The 24,996-nt window shown below is 32.1% G+C and overlaps 1 protein-coding gene across 8 annotated transcripts in view; it reads left to right on the forward strand.

Moving 5' to 3' along the window:
- Window positions 1–24,996, forward strand: part of Nrx-1 (neurexin 1) — a 529,026-nt gene that overhangs the window by 202,154 nt on the left and 301,876 nt on the right. For 7 of the 8 annotated variants that reach the window (XR_012999218.1, XM_076370172.1, XM_076370173.1 and 4 more), the window contains exon 4: window positions 17,424–17,483. The exons of the other annotated variant lie outside the window; for it this stretch is intronic. Coding sequence is in view for 6 of the 7 variants with exons in the window: in XM_076370172.1 (XP_076226287.1) it covers window positions 17,424–17,483 (60 nt within the window). In the remaining variant the exon portion in view is untranslated. The remainder of the gene's footprint in view (window positions 1–17,423; window positions 17,484–24,996) is intronic. 8 annotated transcript variants of the gene reach the window in all.

Below are 24,996 nucleotides of genomic sequence, written 5' to 3' on the forward strand. Positions count from 1 at the left end.
TTGTAAGTGAAGATTTACTTTATAGGTAACTTATTGATAATGCCAAAATTATTTTATTTAGAATCAGTTGCAATGAGTAACATTGATTTTTATTAAATTGAGCTAAAAATCTTCATTACAAGATAGACTTGTGATTACACGGTAAGGGGTTAATATTTATCAATATTTGTTGATGTCCAATCATTTTTAACAAGTCGCCTGGAAAAAATAATGTTGTTATAGACCACTGCCTGATTTTGTTCTAGTAGATTAGTGTACATTTAAAATAAATATATGTTAATTACTTTATAAATGACTGTGTAAAAAACACTAGAATCGAAGTGAAAAATGTACGTTTGTACAAAATAGTTTATTTTGTAGCTTCAAACATTTCGCAAATCGTACAGAGTCAGATCTTAAGTCAGTCAGTCGTACAAAAGACTTCATCAAACATGTGTAAACATTCGTGTTAAAAAGTTATACGTCGTTATCAAATATTTTATATTATATAACAAGCTCAAATCAATCTCGAGCAATTTAATTCGAATCTCGGCCTTGAAACGTTAAGAAATTCATTAAAATATTTGAATGAAACAATTGTTCGTAAAACAAACGTGTACCAGTTGTTGAATAGACTTATTCGAATCTCTTGTGTCAACTTCTTCGAACAGCTGCAAATATTTACGCAATTACTTTGTACGCCGTTCAAAGCGCAACAATATTGCTTTGACAAGCATTAGTAAATTAAAATCTTGAGTACTACATTATTGTATAGACTAAAAGTTTAGTTTTACAATACTTTTTCTTACGTCATTCCGTATAATTTTACTACATGCATTAACGTTACAAGATGTAAACAAATTGTTACTCCTTTTACAATATTATTGAATATTCATCTAATAGTATATAACTCACATACCTAATATGTCAAAATATCGTAATAACTTCAGCCAACAGGAACATTCAATTACGAATTATTCCATGAAGATTTAACAATAACATAGTTCATATACAATCTGCATTATTCAGGAATTTATTTTCTTATAAGAGAAAAAACAGCAGGAACAACAACTGTGGCAGCCAAAAATCTCGATCCTTCGTATTTCGATTGACCTATAACAACGCATGATCGAATTTTAATAGTACTGTTTCCAGTTACCGCCGGTAAGAATGATTTATCGGCGAAGCCGCGACGTCCAATATTTTACTAATATTTCACAAGCCCTGTGTACAATCCAATTAATCGCGATCCCGATACGACCTCTTTTCGCAATCAGCTTTTTGCACCACTACACTTTCCGCACTGTTAATCCGTTAATGTCGTGCTACCTGAAACTTTCGTAAAAGCGATATTGATCATAGTGACGTGACGACTTCCTCCCTATCAGTGTCCGATGTAGTTGAATTTTAATCATTTATATGTATCGATTCGTTTTTTGATTACTAATTTTTTAATTCATGTCCCCCGGATCGGATGAACTCGGATCTTGTGAGATAATTATAATTATTATCAGGAACCACACGAATTTTGTTCATGTCACTTTCTTTATGTGACAGTTTATTTATAATCTAATCTCTTTTATGGTAAGAAATACAGTGAATTATTAATTCACATTGCAGAAATGTTGTTCACATTTTACTTGCGTTAAAGGTATCGGGGATTATTAATTGAAGTTAGGAATAGTGTAGTTTTACGTAATTACATTCATTAATGTAAGAGTTACCAAACAAATTTAGGAACATTTCATTTATTTTGCGGATTTTTGTTCTACAAATGGATGAAGGAAGGATACAAAGATGGAAACTTTTAATTAAATATCCCACAACGCTGAATTAGTGCTTGAAACTTCAGGCAGAAATAAATTTGAGTATTTGTTATATAATTGAAATGTGGAAATTATTAATAGATACTCTTTAGTTTAATTATGGACCTAAATACGAGACTGAAAGTATATGAAACAGCTCTTGCAATCATCTACTTGCGTGTGTGTAGATTTTATATGAACTTCTGACATTTCGACGTTTCAGTCGGAGTTATGTTGATATTGTTAAGTTCATTCAGTACAAACGATACATATCTAATAATATAATAGCACGAAACGATATAAAATTTATGGTGTTTATTTCGAGATATTAATAATATGAAGTCATACTAATAATAATTCGATTAATAATACAACGAAATGAATAATAAATCTATGGTAACATGTTTCAAAACGTAATAGTCTTTCATTTTAATCAGTTTAAGTAGAAGCATTCCGCTACGGTCAGACAATTTTGTCAGTCGTACCCCATACCATACAGGCAAGATAAATGATCAAATTTGATTTCTTCCGAAAAAGTCTCGAAGAAACGTTACATTTTAAACCAAAAATTTTTACAAAATTTTGAGAGTTCAATTGTTCATCTAAGAATTTCATCAAAATATTTTATTCAAATTCATTTATTAATATTTCCAAAATTTTAGTTAAAAACTCTATAGAATTATATATACAAAAATTACTTATTAATGGTAATTTCTATTTAAAAATTAATGCATAAAAATAAAAATTTGCGAATATTTAATCCGATTTGTTTTAATTCAATTCCTTATACGTAAAATAGGAACATATTAGGAGACATCTTCGTGAATAACGGTAAACAAATTTCACCGGGGCTGTGCCGTAGAGTCTAATTCAATATTCGCCAGATCTCAATCTGCCCCGCTCAATTATACGGATCCGTGGACCGTTTCTGCTTTTTTTCTTCCGAAACGGCTCTGAAGATTGCAAGATCACGCCCCGGCAGATTTAAAAGACCGGGAACCGCGCGAGCGGTTCTGAGCGAAATTCCATGTTTCTCCCTGGATAAGCAGCAGCCAGGATTTACTTTAATTGCGATTTACTATGCAAGATAAAACTCCGAGGCTCAGGATGCACTCACGATCACGCGTGCTAATGCCGTCCAACCGGTTCTGAGTTAGGACCCTCCTCCTTGACGTTTGTTTTCCTGAAAAAAGGTTTCATTCCCCATTCCAATAGAATCGTGGGCATTAATTTATTTTGGAAAAACCATGGACCATTTTACAAAATTATTTCATTGAGAAATAAGGCGAAAGCATTAATAATTGACCATTTAAGAAAAATTTTCTATGAGAATAATGGTAAACGTTTACTCCTTTATTAAATACAGAGACTCTATGCATGATAATACTGTTTGAATTTCTTACATTTTTTAATGAAGCAAACTTTTTTGAAATAGTTATATTATCCACATTTGATTGACATTTTTGTAAATTCAATACTTGCGTCAGAAGTTGAGCATCCTCGAAAACGAGAAAAGTAGTAATTGACTATATGTTAGTTACTGGTTGATCATTTACAGTAAAACCAAAAACGTCAAAGATGACTACTTTAATATCGTCTGTTTGCAACGATTGTGAGAAATTACGAGTAAACGGACAAATACAAATGAAAAGAAGTTGATTCCATGTTGGATATTGTAGGCATACAACCAACGTTAATGAAATAAATTGTTAGTTTTTACGATACACGATTTAATCCAGGTAAAAGTGTTTCGGAGTTGGGTCGGTAGATGTTGCAACATATATATCGCGTCTTTATCGAAAGATTAGTACTTTTAAAAACCTTGTTTTGTCCGCTTCCCTGAACAATGATCAACTATTGATAAATTACTGATCAATTACTGGTACCTTTACCTTATACAACTCGAATTCATAATGTATTTTAAATGGGACAAATTACAAATGTAATCAGCAAGATGCCAAATAGTTAATGTATAGAAACAACAATATCTAAAAATATGAATATAACTAAAAATAAAATCGATAATTATATGAATAATTCATCACGATGAACACCAGCAGATTCAAATTCGCACGTATTGGTTAAATAAATTCATATTTCGAATTTTTAATACATCTATTGAATAAATATTATTTACTAAAATTTTAATTCGATTTTATATCACTACCAATCATTTAACCTGTTATTGTTCGAACACTTTGTAACAGTCAGTAAAGCACGGTTAATAATTAAATTAATAAAACTAATTGTTTAATTTCTTGTGTAATATTTCTGGAACCTTCAAGTTAATGACAATGTTTTCAAGGATTATTTTGTATATTTTTTCATTTTGTATAATTTTTAATAACACGAAAGTATGTGAAGAAATTATTTTAGGAATCACATTATAACTGACGTTTTTTATAGGAAAGTGACCTTTGAACTCAATGACTTTTATTATCTTGCAATGACATTTTCACTGTGAACTTTCTAAAATTCCTGTTCCATTTGTAGCTTCGTATGTTCTGACCTGTAATAGAAATCATATTTTTCTCTATCGCAAATAGTCCAAGTAATCATTAAACGAATACGGAAAGTTTCGGAATTCGGACGGAGCGCACTATATTTGAAACGCAAAAAGCTGCGCACCAACTCGTTTTAAAACCCATTTTGCACTCAATTTAGTCTGACTTTAAATGTGTTCTGCTGAATTAATTCCCCTTTAGCTTAAAATACAGTGCGCCATTTAAATCGTTCTTTTTCTACAAATTGGAAAAAAAAATAAATTTAATTGTTAGAATTATTCGTTATTTATGTGTTACTGAATCTTACTGTTGCAGAATGTACGTTGTTTAAAAATATAATTAAACCGAATTTCTTACAATCAAATAATATGAAGAGAATTTAATTTCCAATTTTAAATTAAAAATTGGTTAAGAACATTAATGACGAAATGTTACTATAAAATAACCTACTCGTTAAGGATCAGAGACCATAGATACTTGATCTCACGATAAATTTTCATGAGAACGTTCTTGTGTATCATTCTATTTATTCGTGTCGAACAATTCTAAATAAATAACCGATCGAATCGTACGTTCGCGATTGCAGCTAGATACACATGAACTTTTAGTCGACAGCACATATAGAAATTACAAACTGACTTCGAACTCCGAGAAATCGAACGTCACGAGCAGGCAATGCGTTTACAAATTCAAGAAACTTCATTTCATCGTCCGATGACAGTTTATTTCGGTGTCAATCAGTTACGAAAATTCGTGATGTCGAATTCTGTATACACGTATAATAAATACAATAATGCATTCAAAGGTCCTTTGTTTAACTCATCGTTCTAGCATTTTGTTAACATTAAAATAACAGTGGACAATGGCCACTAATTCAATAAAATATAAAATTCAAAATTAACGAATTCGTGAATATTAATAGGTATACATTGTATTGTATTAATTATTAAACTCTTCAATAATGAGATAGAAACTAATAGTAGTAAACAAGTGGTACTATTTAATCATTATTCAACACGTACAACATAAGGTAGAAACAGAGGATGTTAATGAATACAGTACATTTACTAATTATTATACGCTTGAACAATAAAATAGAAATCCATAATACTAATGAATTCACGACACAATTTACTGGTCATTAAACGATTGCACAATTAAGTAAAAGCTTACGATGTTAATGAATGTATAATGTAATTCACTAATTATTAAACGTTAGCACAATTAAATAAGCGTTCATAATATTAATAAATTCATGATGTAATTCATTAAGTATCAATGTTTTGCATAATTAAATTTAATCTCATAATATTGATAAATACACGATATGATCTGTTATTTATTCAACTCTTTCGAAATAAGATAGTGTGCGGAGTTATTATGGAAACAAATATCTCTAGAAATTTGTATAAACAGTAATAGAAAAAACGAAATATTGACCCGAGTCAGGAATTACATAATTACATTCAATTAGTTAATTATAGAATTTACCCAATGCAACTTTCTTTATATTTAAAACAACAGAAATAAAATTGACAAATTTATTTTCAAATATTTTCATAATATTTTAACGTCCTTTCTGACATTTTTGAAATTTCACCTAGTCATTATCATAAAAACTACCAGTTACTAACAGAACAAGTGCAACATCTAATCAGTTACAATAGCGTCTAAATCTAATCAAATCTTTATTATCCAAAAAACATCTAAAGAAAGTCTTATAAAAGTCACTCGAGCTATGAAGTTGTTAAATTGTAAATTAAGAAAAGGAAATTCTTCATTTACATTTAATTAACATGTTCAATATTTTCATTGAATGCCTAATTAAAACACATTCGTATAGCTCGAGCCTTTTTCGGCTAAAACCGCTCCAGACTCAATGTAATGTCTCTGATTTATTATTCAAAGATGTGTCAATGCCTTAAATTAATCCCGTTCCTTCGCGGAGCTCATTGTTGCATGAAATACGCCTGTACTCGTGCCGCGAATTTATAGCGTGATTACCGGGACACAATACACGCTCCCCCTGTAAATCATTCTTAATTCACGGGTGCCTGTACTGCAGTCACGGAATGATGCTTCGAAGTGCCAGGAAATAATGAAATTACACGGCGATTTGAAGAATCGGCGTTACGAGACGCGACCGGAAATCTGCGGGGTGGGGATCACATTTACGCCCGAAAGTCACTTTGTACTTGTTAGTAGTCGGGTAACTGATTTCCGCGGAAATCAAAGCCGTAAACGGAATTTTTACTGCGCCTCTTTCAACTTTTACATTTCTCAGAGTTCGCGTTTCTACTTTTAAACCTCGCGTCGTATTGGCGTTACATAACCCAGTAATTTTATGCTTTTCATAATTCCGCCTGTTATAGAAGTTTCTAACAAAATAATTAAAATAATCAAAAAGGTTTAGATTGATATATTCCCTATTTGACCTTGTTTCGGAGATGTAGCGAATGAATGTTTTGAAGAAACATCTTAGTGGAAGTTACTATTTTTATTTTAAATATTTTATAAATTTTTCTTAGTTGAAACAGAAATAAACAGGAAGGGAAGAATTGAGAAACTGATTAATCGGACAATGTAAGAATTAATATAAAGTCAAATGAACGGAAGAAAACGCAGAATTTTCAATCAGATTTTAAAATCGGTCATTTGATCGGTCGCGGTACGTTTAGTGTTAAATGTTGCATCATAATTTTAAATAAGAACAGCATCAATATTTATGTAAATCCAGCATTCTCGTTCCGTTGCTTTCATATAATTTTGTCTCGATATTTAATGAAAGTTACAATTTAGAGGCGACTTTTATTATAAGAACTAGCTACCAATTATCGATTTTTATTGATTACCTATACAATGAAATTTGTATTACGGGAACGAATTAAATTATAATGAAACTTAATTAACATAGTTTTAATAATATGGTAATGCAATTTTCGAGATAAATATTAGAGAAGTGATCGAACCGTTATCTCTCGAAGATATTAGGTACTAGAAGTAACATTGAAACCGTAATCGATGAAATAACGTGGAACGATTTCTTTGACGTTTCCGCGTTGACTGTAATGGTTCATTAAATATTCTCACGTAGAAAATGACGACATCGCTGCCATCCTTTTTTCACGCGTTACTCTTCCATCCTTCTGAAACTATTCCAAAGGGGAACCGTCAGTTCACCGTGGTATTTGTAAGAGATCCCAACGGACTGATTATTTTAACCATAATAAATCCTCTACTCCGTTTTTCTTCCGGTGGTTTATCTGGCTACCGGTGGCGTCGCTATTTTATCGTCCGTTCCACGTTTCTATTCGCGGGATTCCTGACACGGAGCTTCAACATGGTTATTAAACCTGGAAAATTACGTTATATTGCGCGTAACGGCCATTTCTGTCCGTCGGGAAAGACAATCGCGACCAAGGAAAAAGCTGTTAATGTGAACGTTGATAAATTAAAATGAAATTCTAGGTGGCTTGATTTTCGTCGTCAACGCCAACGCGGCATCTGATATCTGGCATTATTACTTACGCTCGCGGAACCGACCACTTGGATTGGAAATCGTAATTAGACTGTAGACGTTTGTGCGAGTTCTGTAGAGATAATTAGTGAAAGTAAGAGTTGGATAGAAAATTGTTGTCTTTGTTTGTTCTTTGATGTGGTACCTCAGTTTATTTGAAGTAGTGTGAACTTTATAGAAATTTGTATTGTGTTTCATGAAATGGGATATGTGAAGGAATAAAATGGATAAAAGGTTTTTAATTCTTTATGATACTAAGTATTTGGTACGGAAAGAAAGTATTTTTCATTGAACATTGTTAGGTAAATGTTTTGAAGGGTATTAACAACTAACATTATTGAGAAATAAAATGAACAATTTTGAGATTAGGGATTGAGAAGGTTTGGAAACATCAAAATAATTCGAAAATCGTCTAAAGAAATTACAATTATGCCTTTAATTTTGAATATTATTTGAAGCAAATAAACAGAAGTCTGATTGATCGAAATTAATTTTTTAAATATTGAAATATTGAAATAATGAGATTGCGTGGTTCATACTTTTCAATTGTGGAATGGTAATAATTAATATTTACAACTTTCTTTTGTGAAGTAAAAGAACAATACCTATACTGCTTTTAATATTCCTTAATTTTCGTTCGAGGCATTATTAACGGTTTTCAACCCAGAAATTAAATATGTCAGTTATCTCGTTTAACAAGAATTCTTCCTTTGATCGCTGCGTTCTTGTCTGCAAAATTGTATTTTACTTGAGTTTTACGTTTCATGAAATTTAATTAAACGATATTAAATATTTCTACTTCGACGGAAGGCAGAACTGAAATATTGCAAATTAAAAGGTCGTCTGAAGAATAAGAAATAAAGCTGTAGACGTTTTGTAATTTCTGAGGAGTTCTTACCTCATTAGTATTCGTTTACTACCATCGTCTCTCATATTCACATTTACCAAATTTTCGTTAACAACGAAACTTTTTCTTAACCATATTTTTATACATACGACCATTGAACACATTCAATTTTGTCTTTACACGATTATTGATTTAGTACGAATTATTTTTCTCTGTTCGCAACATTTGTATGATTGAACACAAATTAAACAAAATTTAATTTCTTTTTACGTGATTTAGTTTAATTTACTAGAATCACCCAAATTGTAACACGAGTTTTAATACAGTTAATTACATTATTTTGTTAATTCCTTAGATCTCGAATAAATCTGTATTTTTCTACAAGAAGAGCACATTGTTTTACAAGAATATTTTATTTCGCGTAACGGTGACTATCGTGGAAACACAAAATTGAGCCTACTTACAATCTTTTACATTACTTATTATTGTGGTTCTTTAAGGACTAACAGAAACAAGCTTAACTCTAACAAGGTGCTTTTCACTCAACACTTGATTTAATACAACAAAATTGTAAAATTTCTTCCTTAATTTATAAATCGATTTTTCGTTGAGTTAATTTTCATGAATGTCATCCATATATTATAAAAACATGTTGAATATTTTTAGTAACAAGTTTTTGGACTGCAAACGGTTAATTCCGTGTTTGTTTATAATGGAACCGATCACCAGTGAGTATTGACGTATTGAGAACCTAATACGATCAGGATTAAATCATTCCTTGAATATGGAGGTGTGTGGCGTACTGCCTACGGCGAACTAGGTCGACAATCAACAGTCTTGAGGAAGGGGGTGTACACTAGCCTCGCAATAACGAAGCTGACGCTCGAATTCCTCATTCACCTTGTACGCCGTTTATCGTTGACATCCCGCTCATACCATTTCCATTCCACTCCACCAGACAATCGATCAACACCAGGATTCATTGACCGATGTAATTCCGGTATATACGGGGTGTTTTAACCAGTTAACTGTGGAATTTAATTTCAGAAATCTCTGATAATGCTCGCAATAAAAACAAATAATGAAGTGTATACCCGTCGAACGCAGGCTAAACGCATTTATAATATATTCTAACGAAAAGCTAAAGTGGAACAAAAAAGAATAACATGTTTATCTGAAAAATAAATAACTTATCGTTGAAAAAATTAATATCACTTTGATTTTAAGATATACCACACTCGTCTAAATGACTGACATGAGTTTTCTTATTTCGCGGTTATTAAAAGTCTTAAATATACGAAATAATTTTAAATATAAATAGTTTCACTTGAATACTGTGATGAATATATTAATCCTTTGAATGCTGAATACTCCTAGCAGAAACGTTCCGTATGGACGGAATGTTTTGTTGCTTATCTGAAGATCGATGAATTATATGAACTCGTACAATTAATTAAGTTGTAATTAAATTGTAATTGCAATTCCTCAGTTTCGCCAAATTGAATAATGCTAACAAACGTGTATATTAATCACATACACTTATAATTGTCACCATAGTACATGTGAGGTTAAAAAGATAGAAAAACGCATATACGCCCATAGTTCATAGTGATGACTTCCGCTAGACGCATATACTTATTTTTAATATATTTATTTAAACAAGTTAGATGATTGATTTTTTATAGTGGAAATAAGAATAGAAGGACAGACAAAAATTGAAGAACTGATTAATCGGACAGTATAGGAATTGATATAAAGTTAATTGAACGAAAGGAAATGCAGAATTTTCAATCAAATTTGAAGACCAATCATTTAACCGGTCGCGGTACGGTTAGAGTTAAGAAACCAAAAGAAATTTATTGTTACAATTTTTATAAGGATGAAATATTGATAGTCAAAATGAAACTACACTCAAACTAAACAAACTGTTCTCTAATCTTTCAACTGCAAATAAGTCTCTTCCAATTAATCTCAATTTTAGACATTTCTTTATGAATCTATCGTATTAGAAATAAAAATAAATTCCTCATGTTCCTAAGTACAATTAAAAGCGAAAATTATTCACTGAAGATTAATTTCTTTAAAATAAACTTTGAAAAGGTGATCTGATCATTTGGTGTGTAACCAATTTTTCTGGGTCGGCTTCTAAAGTATACAGTACTTTTTAAATTGCACTAATGAGACTTGTCCGCAGACATTGTCCCTTGTTTTCTGTTCCCAGATAAAAAGGCGGACTGTGCTGGTCTGCATGCTGTTTGCGAGCAGTCTACAGAACAGTGTGCAGACAGTCGCAGACTTTGTACGTGGACGCGTCTGCAGGCAATGTAAATGTGTACAGGGCTTTAGTTAGCCTGCGCGAAACTCTCTTCCGCGTTGGGACTGATATATAATACATCTGTTCAGTTTCAAAAAGAACAAAAATTGATAAAAAGATTTCCTTTTTATTTTTCCAACGCATTTTTCACATGAAAAACATTCTGTTTGGAAAATAAAAATTGCACATGCTTCTCCCTTTATATTGTCGTTAAAAACAAATCGATGAATTCCAATCACTGTGGATCAATCTACGGTAACCTGTACAACTGAGGGATCATTAAATTTTAAATGAAAAATTCTCGACATTTCAACTGTCACAATTTTTGTAGAAAGAATTCGTACTGGCCTGTATTCGTTTGAAAATGTGAAAGCCTTTGTTTTCAAAATCCTGAATGAATTTCTCATAGGGCTTATTTTGCATTGTGACGCAGGTAGAAAAACAAGAGTGGCGTTTTCTCTAAAAATTATTGATACAAATTCAGAAATCTTTGTAAATATAAAATAATTTTTCTTGAATCATGAATTATAAGATTCATGTTTTCTCTTTAAAGCCACCTCTTCAAAACTTTATGATTTAATTGTATGATTTATACATGACTTTTTATGTATAATTCAATGATCCTTTTGATTTTACACATCAGAGTATACAAATAAATACGTTACGTTGATTGAAGTGTCGCTTCACTAAATAAATCACAATTTTTCATCAAACTGAAAATAATATTTTAATAATATTAATGAAATACTTTTAACAGAATTAATTCTAAAAAAAATGACTCACTATTTACTTACATCACAACCCTTTCACATATCAACGCACGAAGTATACAAAACAGCAACGTTCTTTCCACGATTACTACAAATTCCTCAAACTTCTAGGTCCTACTTCAAATTCTTACTGTATCAAACTTCAATTTTGATTTTGAAACTTCATTCCATCATCGATCGCCGAATCTGCCAAAGGGGAAGTTCTAAAACGCCTCTGACGTCGCAAATCTCAAACGGACTGTTACACTGAAACAATGACAAAATGGTAGCCTTTGCATGCGAACCTGAAGTATCCGTAATCGCAAATATCTTTTCTACGCGTATCTCGGATATTTTTTCCTATAAAACACTGGACTGTTTCGCTCCGCTTTGTAAAATAGCGAGCCCGGTAAAACACGAGAAAATTGAATCGTGCGTTCGACGAAGAACAATTGTTGGTAGCGAGCTCCGCGATATCAATCGGACCATTGTTACTCCGGGATCGAAATTAAAATGAAGCATCGTGGAATCATTGAACATTTCTGTATTAATGCTCCCGTCTAGCGTGTCCGTGACATTTTATTATTCTGAATGAAATATACGCTTATTCAATCCCGCGAAACGGTGAAAAGAAAATAGAATGTTTTCTATAGAACCTCGAACGTTTATGTAACTTTCGATACGTATGAATTTTTGCTGTACATTTCATGGGAATTTACGAAACGGAGGGAAATAATAGATAAATATTATTCTTTTGCTGAACAACGGCGGACAGGAGAATTGTAATAACAAACAGCGCTATGTTTATTTTGTCGAGTTTAACGTGAATTCTGGAACAGAGCAAGTACACGGCGAAGTTATACGGTGAATTAACAAAACATTTGTCAGCATAATGAAATAGTTAAATGAGATACACGAATTAGTGGATGCTGGTAAATGAGAAACGCGAACATCAGCCTCACTAAATTGCAGAGGTGGTGTTCCCCATCCTGAAGACCGTTGATTGTTGGCCCACTTCTACGTTGAAGATACTAGGCCCGAACGTAACACCATGCATTCCTTGATTTCGGGTGCGAACATTGATGATAACGTTTCACGGGACTGTTAACGAATCTACTCTTGATGATCGTAGTTTAAATGTACTGATGAGGAAGTAATTTGTGGAAAATTAATTTTGTACAGAATCAGTTATTATGTAGGTGAAAGTAGAGTAAAGTTGGACGCGTTTCTTTGAATCGTAATAACAAGGTATCTGGGGTAAAAAGCTCATGAAACCTTTTTCGGAAGTCTTAAATATATCTTTGGATATAAGGAAATAAAAGATTTGTTTAATAAAAGTATTTAGTTACGGCGGAAAATACGATTTTCTAAAGGTATTGAAATATTCGTTTCGCAAAAATGGTAGGGTAAAATGGGACACTCGTGTAAAATCTTATAAAAATACAAAATCTTTATTTCCACTAAATCAAAATTGTTAACTGAATATATTTAATTCGTTGCCCGATATAAATAAACTATATGTTGGCTTAAGTGTCAAAAATATGTAAAATAAAATGTGTTAAGGAACGCAGAATCCAATACTGCAGTTATTTTATTCAATTTTCTAATCGAAGGTAAACTAAAGTGCTTTAAACATCTATGTAACATTAAAACTTTTTCACTGAATATCTTTCTAATGCTTTTACATCGAGGACTTATTAGAAGAAAAACATTACTGTCCCACTTTATCTGACCTGTCCGTTTTACCTTATTTTCTCGTAATTCATTTGATGTTTGAGATTTGATTGAAATTAAAACATTTAATATTTCATATGACGATAGGTAATTGTGTAAAAAAACATTGTACTCTACTTTAAAATTCGGCACATTTTTGTACATTTAAATATTTAGAATTGTAGATTCAAAAAATGTTAGTGATATAGAGACGAAAAAAAATATGTTAGATTTAAAAGGTGAGTGTTATTTCAATATTTATATTTTCAGATAGTTTGCGAAAATGGAAAATATGAAAAATATCACTAAAGAAGTCGTAAAAATTGGATAAATGATCATTCACGAATAAATATGACATTACATTTTATAAAGAATTAAGCATTAGTTAGCAGATAACCTTATAAATAATCCTATAAGTAATCCTATAAATTAACATTAAACAAAAAAACTTTCCGATTTGTTTATATATCTGAAAATAATAAAAATGTTAATCAATTTTCAAATTCATATGACTAATTGCAAGGTTGAATTAGATTAAACGAAACAATGATGAATCATCCTCAAGTAATGTGAAATCATACAGTAATAAATCATTTGATGGAGCAAATGTAAAATAATCGATGATTGGTGGCGAATAGGGAATAGAATTATCAGTTTCATTGATATAAACAGTGCTACTTGGTTTTCAGACCCTCGAGATATTTGATTGTTGACCTACTTTTCTTTATAGCTGGACATGCGTGTGCTTGCGGATACGCATCTGTCAACTCACGTTATCTACGAACACGCAGTAGAACACTTTTCCTGTCTAAATTACATAATCAATTCATAATATTTAATTATAGTAAATTAGTAAATTCTCTTCTTACATTATATCATACATTCAGTTAAATTTCTCGTTACTAAAAATATGAAAAATTTACAAATCTTAAAATTTCCGTATTCTTTACTACAGTTTACTGCAGTTCATTTCAAGAAATTCCTTTCCATGCAATATTATAAACTAATAACGTCCTTTGACCAAAAAACTAATAAATATCACAAAACATACATTATATAATTATAAGATATTAATAAAAAATGTATTCGAAATAAAATTTCAGTAAACAATTAAATTGAACAAAAGTCCTTACGTCTTAAAAAAAAATTTTGCACATTTTTACTACATTTCTAGTGAAGCCTTGCCATTAACAAAACAAATATTTCTTTAAATTTTTTATAAAGTAACCTGAAAAATCAAAGTTTCGAAATCTCTCGCAGAGGGGAGTATTTTTAGAGTAATTTTAAAGAAATCTAGAATTTATAACCGGGGGTGAACACCTAAGGGTATATTTGAAACATTACGCGATGCGAGGGGTAGTTTTATTACCGCTCCCTCTATATTCCGGTTGCTCGCTAAATTTCAAACGCAACACGCGTTTCAATTCCCCTACATATTACAGCGCCGTTAACGCTCCCCGCAGATCGAAAGCGAAAACATTTCCGTGGCATACCACCCTCGAGGGGCGTAGTAACGCGCACGTGAAATCAGTCGAGGGTGGTATATCATCGATTCGAGGGGAGTGGATCGTGTATGACCGAGGGAACGGATTATGGTTTTTACGAGGCACGAAAACGCGATAACTTGTCCTCCGCAGAAGACCGAGCGGAAAATGTATTTTCGATTGTGTGCCGGGGACTGAATTGTTTGTAAAATCCTGTTATGCGAGGAATGGTAAACTTTATTCGATGCTGCATCTCGAAACACGTGTTATTTGTTCACGAATATTTCCGGAAATTCTGATTTTCAGGGGTTCTCTCGGCACGTTTAAATTTTGGGAAAATTGAATTTGCGAATGGAAGGTGTAGTAAAAAATATTTTTATTATAGTCTGGATAGAAAATATTTTACTGTATCGTGTAGTTTTTCTTTTATAAATGAAATTATCATTATAATTTGAATGTACAAATAATTAAAATATTTGTATTATGGTTTTGAATTTGTCCACAAAGTAACATATATGAAACATTATCTTTATGAAAAATTAAAAAATATAGTTTAATACTTTGTTAATTGATTTCTTTCATTGATTTCTTTCAGTTCGTTTCGAAATGATCAAGAAAGTACTGTAGATAACAGAATCTTCTACATTAATTTAGATATCAAAAATTCGAAGAAGACGATATTTAAAATTAAAATTCTTTCACACTTTATCATGATGAATTTTCCAACTACACAAATAGGGTGTACAAACAGTTTTCACGCAAATCAGTTAATGATAAATATTGTTACATGCAATAATCATCGAACATAATATTACATTCTTACTTATAACGTTATTACAAATAATAATCTTTCTTAACCCCTTGACTTATAACAACATGTGAGACTCGTGGTGAAGATTTTAAACAGAATTTAATAAATATAAATGTTACTCAATGCTTGTGAATATTAATTAAGTATTATTCTTCTATTATCAATTATTATACTATAGAGCAAACACATACGTAGAATATACCTAACATTTTTCTCTGTTTTTCAATAAATTATTAATAACAAGGTAGTTGTATCAATCATAATTTAGAAGTAAATCGTAAGATAAGGGGTTAGGGAACATTTTAACTGTCTATTGTATTAAGTTAATACTTCGCGCGTTACGTTTTGTAATAATAGAGCGATACGAATTTGAACTGTTCCAGTTTAGTCAGTAGAAGGTATTCGAAAGCGACAGGTCGAGAAATTATAAAAATTTTATATTTTATAAAATATTGATAAAAAGATAAATGACACGATCTAATATTAACGAAAACGAGTAAAAATCCCATTTACGAAAACACGTCAACAAGATTGTTAAATAAAGGCCAGAAGGGTGAGCAGTTTGCAATGAAAAGATATAGACAATCATTGGAGTTGTCTCCAGGGATGGTTGTACCGTAACACGTCCACGCGGAATGCGCAGAGCTCGGCTTTATGGGTCTGTTCGGGATCGTGGCCGATGTTGTTCAAGCGACGGCAGAGATTATTGTTTTCACGCGGGACACATCGGCGATAACTTGCCTTTTTTTCGTTCGCGCCTGAAAACGAGGAGACAACATTCAAAAAACGATTATTCACCGGCCAGGGAAACTCACGCTGCACCAACCCCCGTCGCTCGTTCCTTTCTATAATATTGAACTGCGAATAGGTAGCACTTTTCTTTTGGGATCAAATTTTTTCGGAATACCATACGTCGAACATGGATTGAAGTTTCTATCGTAAGGCTTATGAAATTCGAAATATTTCGTGCTACGTGTAAATTTTAAATTAATTTTGGAGGCTTAAAATTGATTTGATAATGTTTAAAGTTTAATTAAATACAAGGAGTAAGAAACCTGGATTTGATAGTGTTTGTATTTTCTGTGGAATATGGAAATTGTATTATTTAATTGCTCGTGATTTGAACAAATCATTTTTTAAAAATCATTCTTTACAATTATAATGGATAAAACAAATTGGTTCATTAATTTTTAATAAATGGAATAGACAGTATATGTAATTCTTGACAAGTCTCCAATTAGGTTCTAAAGGATTGGATCTTTGTGCCTTCTACAATAAACAGCAGTAGTTAATAAAGCGTTCTAAAAATATATTTATAACTTTAAAGGTACATATAAATATGCATAAGAAGATAAAAGAGGATCTTTTAAATTATTATAAAAATGTACACTTAAACAAGTTGAGAGAAAATTTATTAAATTATTATGGAAAGGTATATTTATACAAGTTTAAACGTAGATTTAAATATAAATATACTGAATTCTTTTAGAATACTTCCGCGTCCAACGATATTAAAATTGTCCCTTCGATGTATCCTGTCTTATAGTTTTAATTTTTCTCACGATCACTCCCATTGTACTGTGATATTTTCCGTCGAAACAGACGGGGCTTCTGATTACTGTATTATTTTCTTCATGAACATATTGAAGCATGGTTCAGTTCTTTACTTTTTTTTATTCCTTCTTTCTGTCCACGCATAGAAGCATGGAGTACGGTGCTGCCTACGGCGGGTGCTGGTGAATACTGGGAATGGGAATACAGTGAGTCACGCTAATTATTAAGTTAAAGGGTCCAAGGTAATGTAGCCGGTATAGGTAAACGTATGCCTACTGGATAGATTTTAGTGTTCTCGACAGAGCATTTATATTGTATTCCTTATGCACTTGGAACCAAATAATCTGATTAGTTCCTTAGTGAACCCTTATCAACCTATGCATCGTGTTTCACAATTTAGTGGCATAGTATATGATGTCTTGATACTACTTTATTCTATTCTAGTTACACTTTAATTAGTATGCTATGTTAGTTTAGAAAATTAGATAGTATTACCTATTAAAATTGTCGATACTAATATTTGAAGGAGTAATTGATTTAATGTTTAAACATGAAAAGTTTACTTTTTAATAACTTTCAACACTTCTAATTTTCTTTCAGTAATTTAACATTAATTAATACGGAAACAATTTTATCTTAATAATTTAATCCTTCTGTTTGGTAGTACTTATGAACAAACGTTAACCTATAGAACATTTAAATTTCGTACAATATTTTTGTTTACTTTTCTGCAAAACATAATTTCTGTTTTATTACATTTTACATTGTTTATTACCTAAAAATAACAGTTTTCAGAATTATATTGACGTATCTTTATACTTTCAACTTTGATTTATGTCAAATACAAGAAGACCGTATCAATTAAATCAAAATGTTGATTTACGAAATAATATATGCATCTCTATTTTTTGTTGACTATCTTTGAGTGTTTCTTGTTAAATTCGATTGTTATTTTCAATATGATTGACATAATAATCTGTTATCATGAATATTATGTTCAACGGTCTAAAAATGAAACTGGAATCTAAACCTAAGACATTACAAACTTGACACCAGCGGGAAGATTAATCAACGAGCTCCTTGCATTCGTTCTAATCTTATAATTAGTAACCATGAAGTGCAGCGTAGAGTAAGATAAATCTTACCTTGTTAGCGTGATTAATTGATCTTCACCGTAGACTACGCAGATCCTTCCCGATAAAGATTATAGTTAATTCCCCCAATTTATCGTAGCTCCTTCAGCATTCCATCACCATTCTATACTGGAAGACACTCAAAATTGTTTATTCTCTGTAGATGCAGTTTGTGTGATTAATGCCAACACTGTCCCGAGACAATAGAATAATTTATACAAATTAAAGCATCCATAGGTTTGAAATGTCTGATAGTCATATCTGTAGATTCATAATTAAATATTGCATTGCTTTAGTTTCAGACAAGGGTTTATCTTTATTTAGTGATCGAATATTCCATGTATAGTATGATATTTAATGTAATATTTCACTTTTATGTTACTGTCAAATTTAGTGTGGTAAATTAATTCCCAAACTGTGAATTTTGCATTTATAGAATGTACAAGTGTTCGATATGTATTCTTAGAATATTATAATAGAAACTTCATTTAAAAATTCACATAGAAACATTTTATGTTAAATAAAGGTTTATTCAGATAAATTATAGAAGATGAGAACAACGAATAAAATTTTATACCTGTAGAATGATATTCGGATACCAATGAATAAGTAGACTGTGGAAGAACAATTATTTATTTATTAAACTTTATTTATTATTAGTACTCATCAATAATTATCTACATCTTCGAATAAATTATCCGAATAAACAAGTAAAAATCCACAATAATTTCGATTTGCATGAATATTCACGATCCAAAAATGACATAATCAAATTGAAAGACGCAAATGGTAAGTAAATGCATAAAAGGGATAGTTAAAATCACTAATACCTATGCTTATTAAATTCAGTGTAAAATCATTACCACATCTCTAACTCGATATTATTAAGCAAGAAGTGAATATCAAAAGTTCATTGAAGAGTTCCTCTAAAATATAACAAATGCTGAAATTGAAAAATGTTATTCTTTTATTATCCTATAATATACAATTTAAGCACAATTTTCCTCTTTATAAGTAGTCACCAGTAACACTTGATAATATTCACTTTCCCATAACGATATAACAGATTCAATGTAACATTAATACTAAAACTACCCAACAATTAGAGTGACTTGTTTCTAAGTTCTTATAAAAATTGGAACAATATATTTCTCAAGATTTGATGGGTCCCTTATTGCTGTATCTGTACAAATACACACATATATTTTATAACTTTTCGCATCAAAAGATCCTTGTCATAATTTAAATACTTGGAAACTAAACATTCTAAAATGGGTCAATTTGACCCATCTGATAGTGTTAGTGTTAAACAGTTTCTTTCTGCCTCCTAGAAGAATGGAAGATTTATAGTTACGGCTTTTTCTACAAATAATCCACGATCAATATAAACGAATAGCCAATTTTTTAAATTACGGGACAAAATATTTGTCCGGAAGGCAAACCCGCAGATTCCTTGCCCCGGACGAGTAATAGACGTTACGCTTTTGGAAGAGGTTCATTTAACAGGGAGTCACATGATACAGAAAAGCGATAGTACGAGAGAAACAATTTAAGGCACAAAGGTAGTCTGGCTGGTGCGCAATGGAATTTGCTGGAAATTCAAACGCGATGCGGGAGACCTGGCCTGCTCGTAATTTACTCCTTTGTGCTCAGATTTGTTGTCAATGAAGACGCTCTGTGCAAAAACGTGTAGCTCTCAGAATTTCGTTTCCCGCGTGGCAATTATACTCGTAATTTATTTAACGTCCGTTACACGCCGTGGGCATTCGCGCGATTCTTTTCTCGGAAATGTTTACACAGTAGAATTTTTCAAATTACACGAATGTCTAACGATTTACTTCATAAATTACGTATATAACGAGCGGGTGAAAAGGTCGAATGAAATTATTAATAAATGCTAATGAAGATAAGGAACGGAAAACGAATACGACTGTGGAATAGAAATTATCGGTTTTTTGAATTCCTACTGAATGTAAAATGAGATCAATTATTTGTGTGAGCGCATACGACGTTAACGTTTTACTTCGTAAGTTGACTGCGGAAAATTGTGCAAATTTACATTTCCTAAAATAAATTTTTAAAAAATTGTCAACTCAAGTTTTGTTTTCATCGTTGTCGGTTTTTGTGAATAAGAAAAAAGAGAATGATTATATTTGATTAAATTTATTTAGTAACTTCTGATTTAATTGAGTTACATAAACTATGAATATATATATACAGAAACTTGTGAAATACAAAATTTTATTAATATCTGTGTCGTTCTTTTGTTTAATGTTAGAATCATTTTAGTTGTACAATTCCGTTCTATAAGCTTTAAATTAATGTATATTTGATTATTTTTATATTTATGACAGCTTATTAAGCTCACCCTTTGTCATATGGAGTAGAGCGAAATGAATGTTTGTACATTTCAATCTTTGATAATTGAAAAATTAATCACAATTTTCTAAATATTACAATTTCCTATTTCACATACTACTAGATATGTAAATATAGTCTTGTACATTCCCTGAAGATTCATAAACAGTTTCTCAAAGTTCGTATATGTTATATTCTTCAGATATGTTTAAAAAATGTCTCGGACACAGAGTCATTTGTTGATAAAATACGTGAATCATCAATTAAGCTTAATTTGATTATCTTATATATTAACTTACAAAATGACATTTCTCTATAAATATCCTGAGCACATAACAAATTTCTAAACATTCTTCAAAGACTACCAAACAAATCCATAAAATTTAAACTTGATATATTTACCAGTTTCATCTAAACAAAAAACACTTAAATCTCTCATCATTTCTCTACACTCAAACGGCGAAGACCCTTAACCCCTTGGCGTATTATTCACATTCGCTATTAAGCTCGTGTAACATTTCAATATCGACAATTTCGAAAGGAACGCAAACAAGTTTTTCATTCCACTGTCAGTGCTCCACTTTGAAAATAATAAATTGGCAGCAGCAAAACTCGCAGTTACATGGGGAGGGGTGAATCAACTAAAATCCAACAAACTCACAAACATATTGACAAGAATGCTAATCCGCGTAGAAATCTACGGCTCACGGAGACTCATTGACAATCTATTCACGCGGACCCCAACAAAAAGTCATCTACGCAAACACGCACTTATTAAACAACCCAGAACACTTCATCGCGGCGAAATACGGAAAGGAAGAAAGAAGAGAAAGAAAAACCTAGAAAAATAGAGAAACACGCGGGAACAAAGAACGAAGAAAGAAGTATCTGTTCCGCAAACTATAAGCTCTCTCCGCTTAAAGTACACTTTGATCTTTCACCCGCTGTTTTCCCCGCGCGGCGAAGAAAGGTTGGAAAAAACCTCCGTTGGGGGTGGGGGGTGTGTGTTACCTTGGTCGCACGTTTTTCGCCGGCATGATAATAGCTTACGCGAGCGCGATACGCGAGGGACCGTGGAGAACGAGAAAAAGAACGAACGAGAAGAAAAAACAAAAAACCGCGAGAAACAAAAAGCGGGAAAAAGAAAAGGAGAAAATAGGAAGAAAGGCAAAAGGAGAAGGGGTTGTAATAGGTTCCTGGGTTGGATCTTTGGGAATAGTTGAAAACGTGGCTTTGGTAATCCCGCTGGTTCCCGTTGGCAGCGGAATGTGGTCCGCTGGAACTGGACTTTAATCTTTTGACTATCTCCCTAACAAATGTGTTATATAAGAAATATTAATAATATTGTGTAAATATTGCGTAACTTTATTGAGACATTGTTTTTGTGGATCTAGATTGTTCAGAGTTTTGGTAATTCAGAAACGCTGTGATTTGGATTTTTTTAATTTTGCATAAATAATTTGAAGAATTTCATATCGAATGTCCATTTATCTGGATTCTTAATCGAGCAATTAAATTGGATGATCGAGGTTCTATTGTATACGACATAAAGAAAATTCAGATTTTTCAAGAAAATTCTTTCTTGCTATTTTTCTGGCCTCTCCTTAATTACGAGGAACAATTTCAAATATATGCAAGTTTACTTGCAAAAACTGAAGGTGACTTGATAATTCTGGAAAAAAAGGTTTGTAAAAATGTTGGTGCAATCATCTTAAAAGCTTTTCTTGAACCATGTTGTTTTAGCTAGAGACAATTCCGATCGAACCGGCAGCAGCAGAATAATCTAAGCTGATCCCTCTTCGTGTCCCAACCCTTCTAGCAAATAACAGTTACAATTATGTCAGTTTTTTATAACTATTTCAAGAACAGAAACCGATATAACTGTTTTCAACCCCTATTCGCAACTATATTTTCTTTTTGTTAAGTATTAATGATATTTATGATGTAACAGTTCTTTTAAATAAAATGTGTCGTCTCTCCCGAACTTATCTTACGGATGTCGTTGTGTGAAAACAGCCTAATAGTGAACAGTTGAAGTTCTTCTCGCGGAAGGTTGCCAGATATATATTCTTTCCACTCGGGATTTATGCCGCAGCGGCGGCTCACGGAGGTGCGGGAGAAATTGTGATGGAGGGTGCGGGATGGTCGATGGGCTCCACGTGCGGCAGAGTTGGCTGTAGATTATAAACGGTCGTTTTGTTGCGTTGTTAACAGATGTCCGATTCGAGCAAACCGCCACGGAGGGAGATATGGGGTGTCTTCAGGGCGGAAGAATTAAGTTTCCCACGCAGGAATTCGTGAGGCTAGTCGGGCTCCGGATTTCAGCGGTGAAGCTCGATGAAAAATCGACGAAAACCGGGCGACTGGCCGACCAGCCAGTTGTTTTCACGCGGAAACTGTATCAGCGATGCGAAACACAGTCGTTTTTTTTCGCGAGTATTAATATTTTACCTACCGAAAGTCTATTAACCCCTTATGACGAAGTGGCTGAAGCTTGTAAATACCTAATTTTTCTATTATTTTTCGAATTTGTAGTGTGATTTCAATTTGCAAACACGCTTCGGTGGTACTAGGAAATTCTCCTTATTATTCAGAGACGATACATGAATTAAAGCTGCCACATTAATCAGCATTTGCGACTATTTCAATGAATATGGTTACGTGTTACAAAGAGTTAACACGTCGAATGTCATAGGAATTACTTCCAGATAAAATTGAATTACTGTAATTCACAGAATTAAACGATGATTTTTTGAAAACATTTCTATATTAACTCTTTGCAGACGAGCATTTTTTAAACTTATAGAAATTCTTCTCATAGAAAGCTGAAAATGCATCGAAGTCTTAGATACCTACTATCAATCTCTCATTATTTGAATAATGAAATGATTTATTTGTAGTTTTCGATTTCAGATACGAAAGCTCGAAATTGCCATTACGGCGACATTCGAATGCAAAAGGTTAAAAATAATGCTATGCGATGACGTTTGGAAACATAAACATGCGATAATAAAAGGGAATTCAAATAAATAATTTGATATTGTCTTTTATTTCGTTTTGTGTATTTAGTTTCGGCATATCATCAAATCAAATCATCATTCAAGCTGTGAACACTTTGATAACCAACCAATTTTTTTGCAGAAAATATCTTAAATCTTTTATATTTATACTTTCTTCGAATATAATGTGCTAAAATGATTTAAATAATTTGGTCTACTCAACTTATAAACGGCTCAGACAGCAATTTCTTTTTATTTCAATAACACATTTGAATTCGAACATTAGAAACAATCATTGTTTGTGGTACATCAATACATACTAAATCCAGTATTCTATATAATTTAACATGGATACTAAACGTTACCATTGTCCTACATCATCATCGTGTATAATTAAAATTTAACCTGCTACATTATCATACGTGTGCATACATATGTATGATCAGGATCGGTAGTGTACTGCTTGCGAAGAGCGTGGGTTGACCTAACATTGCCTGAATAGTCGCATCGACATAAATTTAGTAATTCGCACCACTGGTGACCCTCGGATTGCCTCTTGCTTCGGTAAGGTACACGCGGAATGTTCTACACAGATAAATCGGAGTTGCTGTGTAAGTCCTGTTCTGCATTTCGTCTACATAAACATTGTAACACTGGGTTTAACGTAAGTAATGAACCAAATTTCAGTAATCAATTCATTTTAACTTTAAATTCGTGAAAAATCCCTTTTCGTTTGATTAGACACAGATTCTTCGATTGATTAAACAGACGTGAATTCATATTAACGTGTTTCGAATCTCCACTTTTTCAAATGTTTAAAAATATTATCTGAATTGAATTGTTCAGGTATGAAAGCTCGAAGACGCCATTACGGCGGCATTCGACCGCAAAGGGTTTATAACCAAATCGTTAGTCAAGATGCACAATATTCGAAACCTACAAAAACCTGTAGTAAACGTAACGTACATCAGTGACGCCATTTAAAAATTGAACTCCAGCTGTACCTTCCTTTCATATAATTATTCCAACAAGTTCTCCAACAAACAAACTGTTTCAAATAAATTTATATTACCTTCAATTCTCAAATAAACCAATATTGTGTTGCTACAACACGCAAGAGGAGTACTTTCAAAAAAGAGGGTAGCATCTTGTCCGGATCTAGAGGAAACCAAAGTTGCTTAGGTTTTGTGTGAATTTGTTGATGAATTCTGTTCTTCTTCTTGGTTGAT

Source organism: Nomia melanderi, chromosome 8 (genome assembly GCF_051020985.1).
Source record: "Nomia melanderi isolate GNS246 chromosome 8, iyNomMela1, whole genome shotgun sequence".
NCBI classification, from domain to species: domain Eukaryota; kingdom Metazoa; phylum Arthropoda; class Insecta; order Hymenoptera; family Halictidae; genus Nomia; species Nomia melanderi.